This window comes from Rhipicephalus sanguineus, chromosome 7 (assembly GCF_013339695.2).
Source record: "Rhipicephalus sanguineus isolate Rsan-2018 chromosome 7, BIME_Rsan_1.4, whole genome shotgun sequence".
NCBI lineage: Eukaryota > Metazoa > Arthropoda > Arachnida > Ixodida > Ixodidae > Rhipicephalus > Rhipicephalus sanguineus.
The window spans coordinates 141,897,802-141,907,590 of record NC_051182.1 but is presented as its reverse complement, the minus strand read 5'-3'; the positions used below and the strand labels follow the sequence as shown (position 1 = coordinate 141,907,590).

Sequence of the window (9,789 nt, the reverse complement as noted above, 5' to 3'; positions counted from 1 at the left end):
ATCTAGGTACACGTGTTTTTCATTTCCAAGCTTTTGCGTTCCATTTATGTAGTCTCGAACTATGATATAGATCTCTCTTGGAAGATTGAGGGAGTCCTTACGTGGTAATGCCTGCAGCACCGTACCCCGCGCCGTAAAGTCTACCGTGGAAGAAACCATGTGTTAGCTAGGTATATGATGCCAGGCATATTCCAAGCATTCGAGCCAGTTATAAGAACCACACCCTGTATTCACAAGAACGTCTTACGCTGAAAATATTCGCGAGAGAATATTTAAGCCTATCACGATGCGGGAGATATCATTAGTGAAGCCAGGTAATCACAAAACAACCATGTGTGAGCTTTAGATATGATGAAGTTTTGATGAGGATCTCAGAAAAAAACAGGTTATGATCTATTTGCATACCCTACAGAGACCGTATTTAAAAAACGCGACTTACATAGGAATTGTTCATATCAGAAAATCTGACAAAAATTCGGAAGCTATACCTGGCGACAACTTTCTGTGGCAGCACAGCTAAAGCTACGTGGGTGGAGCTTCTGCACATGTGTTACTACGCCAAGTAGTCCGTTCGCGGGCGATTTCGGTTTTGGTTTCGCGAGCGCATAAAACATGTGCGTTTCCACACGAGTATTCATGGCTCATGATATTATTTGGGAATTTATGCAGATAGTTTATTCACAGATGTAGTCGAAATCTACCACATGACTTGATATACTTAAGCATGCAGCACAAATACTTGGAATCGTTGCTGAGCTCTTCTGCAAATCAAATTATATAACGCTAATGTGCTAGCGGTTCAAGTCCACGTGCAAAGCGAGCACCATTTAGTATTGTTTACATTTCTCTTTTGGGAAAGCGATAGAATATTTTGCATTGCGAAGGAACGCAGGAATCAACTTTATTAAAGCGGTCGGTTTTACTTTTCAAAGAAAAAAGAAAGCTATGGCCCAGCAGTAAATGCGCAATCGGAAATCTTACGCGAAGGTAACAAGCCATTTTCTGAATTTCGGTGCACACAGGGTCGACATCGTCGTTTTCCTACATTTGGAGACGCTGTAACTTTCTGGAGACGCTCACGTCATTTTGTCAGGGGACGCGAAGGCATCGAAAGGCAGCAGATATCTTGGCCACGACCAGTCAGGAGCGGGCGTCTCAGGTGTGTGATTATACAAACGGGTGAAACGCGTTCCTTACTCCCGTGGTCAAGAATGCTTTTTAGGGGCGAAGCTCCTTAAGGCGGCACCCGTTCGTCCCTCGTCGTCATCGTAGTAGTCCGTAACAAGTCTTACGCTTTGACCTCCAAGGTGGTGCCGGTGGGAGATTTCTCCTGTGCGTTGTTGAACAATAAAAAATTCGCAGCGTGCGCGTTAACTAAAAGCCGAATTCTTCTGTCTCTCATTCCCCATTAGCAGCCATTGGCATGTTCCAGTAGGAAACGTTAGTAGAAGTAGAAGTGTAAGTGTTGGCTAAAAGCCGACTTCTTCTGTCTCTCATTCCCATTAGCAGCCATTGTTTACCTCCAAGGTAGTGCCTGGTGAGATTTCTCCTGTGCGTGATTAAACAATAAAAATTTTGTTCAAAACGCCGTTGATTGATGAAATAAACCAACGAAAGACGCCAGATGTTTTGTAAAAGCAGAACGAAAGAACGCCAGATGTTTTTCTTAAAGTGTAGTAGTAGTAGTTGTATGTAGCCACCTCGCCCGATCGTCAACGGGCGAGGTGGACCGGCAACGGCGCGAGGACCCTGCCGTACGAGAGTTAAATCACACTAAAAGACATACTTTGCGTGCGATACACTCTAGTGAGCTTTCAACTTTTCGTCTCAATGTACATGATAAAGAAATTATTTCTACGAAAAACGCAAGGGACACCTTGAGCAATATATTTGGTTTTGGGACGCTAAATGGAACCATGAGGCGATGCGAAGCCGGAGCACTTGCACGATCGCGTTCCGTTGGCTTTCGTTGGGCATGCTACCGACCTCGCGTCGTGGAACGCGCGTCCTGTCTTCCCTCTAGCCTTGCCTTTAATTCGCACAGGGCGAGCGGGGAATGCGGTCGCTCTTGGCTATAGTGTACTAGAATTATTCTAGTACACTATACTCTTGGCGCTCTTTCGCTCGGGAGCGGACTTCTTCCTTGCATTTCACCGATCACAATTGATAATGAAGGGACCACGTAAACCAACAGTACAATAAAAGTTTGATGTTTAATATATACACGATGTTTCACACTCTTTATATTATGTACTGGGCGCATTTCACGGAAGAGTTTCACGGTTTACAGATGATTCCCTCCGTAGCTTCGCCCCACTCATCATCATTCACCCCGTGGATATGCTGTGATTTTTTTTTTTGCAAATTGAAAATCACGCTGTCAGTCGCATAATAGACATGAACGCGTCTGTTGCCGAGGCAAAGCTGTGCATGGGTGATTTTGTCACCGTAAATTGATCTAATTCAAAACGCCAAAACGCCTCCCGCCGTCGACGCCGACGGGCACGGTGTTCGACGCAATCTTCGGTGCGACTGTATCAGTAATAGAGGCAACCGAAATACCGACCATGTATGCAACGCATTTTATGAAATGGGCCACTTATTTTACGTACTGTTTCAATCGCAGTTTTGCTTTCAAGCGGCTCTTCTTGCTGAGGACTTGCAGGTCGCCGTCGTCAACGTCAAGGAAACTATCGCGATAAGAGACCCACTTGCGATGGTGGTATCACTTGCACACTTCTTTCTCGGTGATAGTATGGGCAAATGAACAAAATAATTCACAACGCAGCGCTGTCTTCGTTTCTTTCTGGTCGACGAACACAGATCACCTAACGAACACGCGCTTATGCTCACTTGCAAGCTTCGACGTGCACCTGTTGCAGCCGAGCGACGCCATCGTTGTTGAGTGGGGACGGAAAACGTGAAACGGACACCAGAAAACCTGAAAACTCGAAAGAGCGAAAATCTCTAATCCTTTACGGGATTATCATTCTTACTTTCAACGCAAGCAATCTTGAACGTAATACCTATTTCTTTTCTTTTTATGTTTTCTTTTATGCTACGTATTCTACAAAAGCTAGCGTTCGCGGACTACATACAGAAGCGGAGTAAAAAAGTGCGTGGTTCGGTTGCGTAGCCTTCGCTGTGCTGCCACAGAAAGTTGTCGCCAGGTATAGGCATGTTATCGGGGTATCTGCATGGCCAATGACAATGAAACACACAAACAAAACGCTTTATGATTTCACCGCCAGAATTTTATACACTTCTGGCATTGGTCAAAATGAGTCAACTTTGCTGGTATAGAATTGAAGTTTCTTTATTTTACCATGGCGAACACTACAAATTTCAATCGCGAAGTCTTGATGTATAGTTCCGTGAAGTCGAACTTCACGTTTGAGAGACCTTCGAGGGTGATCTTGAAGTTGATGATTCAAGTTGCACTTCACCGTGCTTGGTCATTTTTACGTCCGCTTCTTTGGGCGAAGGATCTGTGTTAAATATTTTTCTTGCAGCTTTCCAAACTTGCAGATGTTTTTAGACCAAGCGTTCTGCGCTCATCCTCGGCGGTAATTTCTATACGATGTGGCGCATTCCACAAAGCTGCTGGATCATTTACACGTATTCTGAAAGTAAACAAACATATAATTAAATGCGTCCTCACGACGCAAACGCCTCATGCGCGCTTCAGAGACCAATGAGAACTTCCATTGCACGTGAATGGAAATTTGCCTCCGTTCAGAAGATGAAAACAAACGTCTGCTTCCCGAAAACCTACTGAAGTAGCAGGCTTTCGGCTGTTCCGGAATCACATACTCTCACCCAAATTTGCGATTGAGGTTTAAGTTTTGAAGCCTAGAGAACCGACCTTAGAGGCCGACTGCACAAAGCTTTTGATTTGTCAATGCTTATTGTCATTGGCCAGCTGGCTTCGCTAAAGATATACATGACATCAATATTTTCTAAAATGTCTGTCCATGAATATTAATAAAGCACTACGTTTAGATTGCTATAGAACCGGGTGAGCAACCAAAACACCTAAGCACCACCAATGCTGCAGACAAACTCAATTTTTGCATCGCATGAGCAATTTTTCTTTAGTTATTTCGCTCTTGTTTCTCCAAAAAACTGAGGAACTGTGAAATCACTGCAAGTCATTCGATGTGCTTGCCTTACCACCACTTAGATGAGTAGCTGTAGCTGGTGGCAGGCTTTCCGATGGCACCACCGTAGACGCCTCGGAGACCACCGAAGAGGCCTCCAAGACCACCATGTGCGCCACCGTGACCACCGCCAATGCCTCCTCCAAGACCTCCACCGAAGCCACCACCAAGACCACCACCGTAGCCACCACCAAGACCTCCCCCAAGGCCGCCTCCGAGACCACCGCCTCCGACAGCAATGGCTGGCACCGCAACAGCCACTGGGCGAGCCACAGTCACAGTCGGAACAGCGACAGCCACAGGACGAGCAACGGCGACCGCTGGCGCAGCGGCCACAGCGACAGCAGGACGGGAGACTGCGATGACCGGTACGGCTACGCCGCCAAAGCCAGCTGCAGATCCGAGACCGGCACCTCCAAGTCCGTAACCACCTCCTCCGTAGCCGAACCCACCAGCACCACCAAATCCACCGGCTCCACCAGCTACACCAGCTCCACCTCCCCCATGCAATGTGGTCACAGTCGTGGTGCTGGTGCCGTAAGATGTGGTGGAGCGGCCAGGAACAGCAGCAGCAACGGGCCTGGCAGCAAGGACTGGAGTTGCGACAGCGACTGGAACAGCGGCTACGGTGATACCAGCACCACCGGCCCCTCCACCGAGGCCGCCACCGATAGCACCGCCATAGCCGCCACCGAACCCGCCACCTCTACCGAAAGAGCCGAGGCCACCCCCGTGACCACCTCCAAGACCACCGCCGTAGCCACCGTTGAAAGCGCCACCATATCCACCGATGAATCCGGCAGAGGCAGCAGAGATAAGTCCTAGCAGAACGGTTGCCAGCTGTAGGATCAATGGCACGTGTTAATCTGCAGTCTAATGGAGCGGTTGAAACAAGGTGTCATATAATCCTTCCCACTGACATGCGAGATGAACTATATCGGAGAAACAGGCAGGTGTCTAAATAACTGACTTTGTGGACGTCTTTACAATTAGCGAAATGTAGCAGCCGGTCATGTATACATTAACTTGATAACTGCATTCGTCATCGGCACAAGCAACAACAACAACAACAACAACAACAAAAGTCCAGCGAGATTATTGAGGCCGTCAAAATAGACAAATAGGGGGCTTCCTGCATTTTACAGCCTCTGTTGACTTATCGGGAAAAGAGTGTGAGCTTTTGAACAAAACGCAGTAGCATGGCTCTACACGTGACAATCTGTAGCATTTCGAGTGCTTTGTTGAATTGGTTCCCTCCCCCTAGTTTCATTGTATTTCTTTGTTTCGTTGGCCCAACCGGCAGCCTCACCGCCTGCGTGCAACTGGTCAACGTGTCACCTTGGATCATTAACAGTCTTTCCGAAGTAAGCGCATCATCCTGTCGTCACTTTCTCCATCCGTGTTCTTCTTCGTGCTCTACAAATTTCGCCATGTATAACCACCAACAAGCCCGTTCTTACAACCTGTCAGGTTGAAATAAATGTTGCAATAATCATCCACAAAGTGTCACCCGGTCAGTGTCACTCGGTCGAGAGGTTTCATTCGCCACAATTTACTAAATTTAGTTTCATAACTATATGGGCAAAGTCGTTAGTTGAAGCTTACTTTTTGTCAAGGTATATACATATTGTTTGGCGCTTGCGAGGACGTAAATATTAAAATACGCAAGTGCGTTCCGGATATAAAGCAACAAATCACACTTTCACTTCGAACGACGCCATAATGTGGTCATCCGAATGATTTTATTACTCTCTTAAAGTTCAGTGCGAAAGCATTTTCGCATTCCCCTTCGGCGGGAACATGGTCGCCGCACTGAACCTGAAAAGATTGAGCTCAACTCGCGAGGCTTTTCGTTCAGGCTGCCTGGAGTATATTTGTGTTCAACATCATGATTACAGCCCGCTCGTTACTTCAAGCGGTAATTTATATATTTATTTAAACATACCTTACAGGCCACTAGAGGGATTGCGTAAGAGGGTAATGGAAGAAAATGTTACAACGTGTAGAGTTTACAAAAGGAACGGCTATAAATACATAAAGAAAGGAGACGTGAATATTTTGCGAATGCGCACCGCTTATTCTCAGCCGCACATCAAAACATTCCTACGCTGGCGTAATCAAGGCGTCGAGTGGATATATTCGGTGCAATTTTTAGGTCACTTGTTTATGGCTTAACAGTGCGAACGTATATCATTCTTCAAGACGTCCAGAACTCCTTCACCTGGCTTATCCTTACGGTCGTGCTCTCCTATGTTACCTATGGGTGTATCATTGTATTCTCTCTGCACTACCCTGTGTAGGAGGCATACACTTGGAGGATAACCGGAACCACGGGATAACAAAGCTTGCGAATGAAGCCATGAACTAGGGAATGTGCGATGAGGCGCAAAACTGAAGCACCTAAAGTTTTGGGGCTGGTAGAAAACGTTGAACATCAGATAGCGAAAGCGCATGTCGATATTCTGGATGATAATAAGACGAAGAAATGTAGTTGGGCAAGCCACGAGAGGTTGCACCAGTTCACTGGCAGTCTATACTAAACTATCAGAATTTGTGCCGCGGGAAGGAACACGTAGTTAAGAACCACATAACTATAACTGGCATAGTGGAATTAGAAAATGCAGATAATCATGGCGGAGTAATCTCATGCAAGACCGGCGAACTCGCGGTACAATATGTTCGCCGTCCCTTCTTCCAGCAGTGGGCCCTAACTTCTAAGGTTGATGAAGGTGATGACATGCTCCAACTTGCAGCATGCCTAGCGGAGATAGCTAACAGCACAAGGCCCTGTGCAAAGAACTTGCGCTTGCACGTGTACGCGCCAAATACAGCATTGTCCGCCTATAGCTCGTAGCGGAATTTGTTGCGCTTTCACTGATAAAATCGCCCCGACATCGATGACGTTCCGGTTGCCTTGGCTACTGCAAAAGCTTACTAGTGATAAAAAGCTTAGAGCGGTCGTTACTTGAAAAGGTAACCAGGAAAAAAAGTGTGTGAAAAACACCTGTCTTACGTCAACTTGAGGAAAGGGGTCCGAATGTATTGGTATAGGAGTGTTATCTGAGGTTGTCAAGATTGGTCTTGAGGCATACGGAAAGAAATCTACTGAGATCTAAGATTTCCTAACTTCTAGTTTGACAAGAGGAACTAAACTAGCTTGGCAGAAGCTTTCATAGACAAGGGGAGTGAACTATGCATAAAAGAAAACTCCGCGTTATGCAAAATAATTTGTTAGAAAGCTTTATTAGCAATTTAATATTGATATGGTAAGTATTACTTATTAACTCCTAATTCTTTTCCAGTGAAGTAGTGCGGAACGCTGAAACATTTGTCGCAACCGAATATAAGGGACTTTGTACGGTTCAAGTGATAATCTCTATGATGACAGTATACAATTTACGGGATTTTACGTGTCACACCACAATATGATTAAGAGACATGCCACTGAGGAGGCCTCCGGAAATTTTGACCACTTGGTGTTCATTAACGTGCACTGACATCGCACAGTACACGGGCCTCTAGCATTTCGCATCCGTTGAAATGCGGCAGCCGCGGCCGGGATCGAACCCGCGACTTTCGGGTCATCAGCCGAGCATCGTAAGAACTATACCACAATAAAACGGAAAGGCGGGCTAATTGGTTTGGCTGCATAATGATAATATTGCGAACGCAACACGAAGACACAGACGAAAAGTTCACAAGGACCAGCGCAACTATACCACCAACTATACCACAACCGCGGGCAATCTGCATGATGAGATGATAAAATATTACGCGTGTATAAGTTGTACTCACAGGGGCATTCATAGTGACAGCGTTGTTGTCCAGTTTACGCAGCTGGTGCTAATATCCAAGAGACCAGAGCTACGTGAGACGGGTCTGCCGCTGCACGACGCAGGGCTTTTATACTCCCACCAGGCGCATGCAGAGCAGTGACAGCTAGAGAAAAATTTAAATGCGAATAAACAAGATGACGCTGTCAATAGTAGCAAGAGAAGCCGCTTTAGAAGGGACGCGCTTACAGGAGAGGAGGACTTATGATGAGATGGACGCGAGGAGTGGCGATAGGCCTTCTACGGACCACGGCAGAAGGACCCTCCCCGTAAATCCCCCTTGCTTCGTACGGTCAAGAAGTTTGGCGTGCGGCCCCTCCTCTGCGGCCGGACGCGCACGGACGCCCGCTTCGTTTGACACGCACAGCGAAGGCGAGAGCTTGAACGTCAAGGATACAACCTAACTCAATGTAACGTATCAAGAAGGGGGCGGAGAGGAGGTTATGGGAAATGCGTAGGGGTACACATTTTACTCTCCCGCAGCTCATCGATCATGGTGGGATCGTCCGAGAAGGACGGGAGGGTACCGACCGCCAGTGCGTCCGTTCTTTCTGAAGCTCGCGCTGTAGCCAGCGCCAAGGTTGAGAGACTGAGATCTGTGCCAAACCAGCAGGGAGCAGCGGTTGTCAGAGTGATGATCGAAGCACGCTCGCTCGAGCTCAACACGGAACTCCGGTACACGGCGGTTGTAGTTATACGTTATAGCTTAGTCCTTTCCGGACGCTGCTCACGGAATCTTTAGCTCCCCGGCGGAGCTCGCGCTGGGAGTGAACCAGAGCACGCGTCATGCCTTATCCTGCACGTCTTGATCTTAGTTACTAATAATGCTCAGAAGCACTTCCCTATTGGAAAAATGGGCGCAAGGGAAGATTGGCGTCTGCATGCCTGACCAACTACCTTTCTGTCTTTCTATAGCATTGAGCAATGCTCCTTCCTAACTTTTTCCTTCGTCCATGCCGGTGAGCGGACCTTCATCCACGAGCTTAGCAGCGCAACAACTTCAGCTGCTACAGGCAACAACGATGGTCATACGTACATACCCAGGCAACAATGAAATGTCGTGTGACATCACAAGTGACGTCGATGAAAGATCATATTGCCATACCAGAAAAGGCTGATCGCCGTCAAGTCTACGATCGAAAGCGCACCAAATACTGGAAAATGTCGCATACAAATACGTTTGTCCGGCGAACCCTCGAGAACCTCTGTACACTCGCCGGCGCCGGGTTTTTCTCGTAAGACGCCGCCACCTCTTCCGTTACCGAAATCTGTAATTCGTAACAATCTTCGCTTCAATAACGGTCTCCCTAATCAAGCACATCGGCGTGATGAAGCGAGCGGCTTCGGCACTCCTCTGCGCGGGCCTACCGACAAAGTAGTGCAACCGTCTTTCTCGGTTGAGTGCCTGTTTGCCTCCGCTTGATTGCAATCGGGCTTCGTTCGCTGTTCGAAGTGCCGTCGAGATATGCGACGCATATTCATTACTGATAATGCCGCGTTGCTTGATAGTGAGGCGTTAGTTTGCACGCAAGTTATCTCACACCGGCTTAGCCCCGCGCGTTCTTCGTTATTGAAGCATTCAGCGACCGACTAGGATGGGTTCTTCGATTGAAGGCCCTCTTTTTGAGCTATCTGTTTGTTACCTGTCCCCGTTACCTCACAAATGGGCGAATGGCGGGTTTCCTTCTTCGATAAAGTTTCGAAGGAGTCGCGAGTTATATGCTGGACGCCTTAAGCAAACCCTGAACATGGAGATGTATTCACGGAGGCACGAACTTCAGTTCTACATAGCATGG

General features: G+C 47.3%; 1 protein-coding gene across 1 annotated transcript; it reads right to left on the bottom strand.

The window, feature by feature from the left end:
- Positions 1-3,301: 3,301 nt before the first annotated feature.
- Positions 3,302-8,035, bottom strand: LOC119400091 (uncharacterized). Its single transcript, XM_037667025.1, has 3 exons — positions 7,956-8,035; positions 4,174-5,000; positions 3,302-3,623 (listed from the first exon to the last, which is right to left on the bottom strand). Coding segments are annotated over exons 1-3 (840 nt in total). The 5' UTR covers positions 7,968-8,035; the 3' UTR covers positions 3,302-3,622.
- Positions 8,036-9,789: the final 1,754 nt, after the last annotated feature.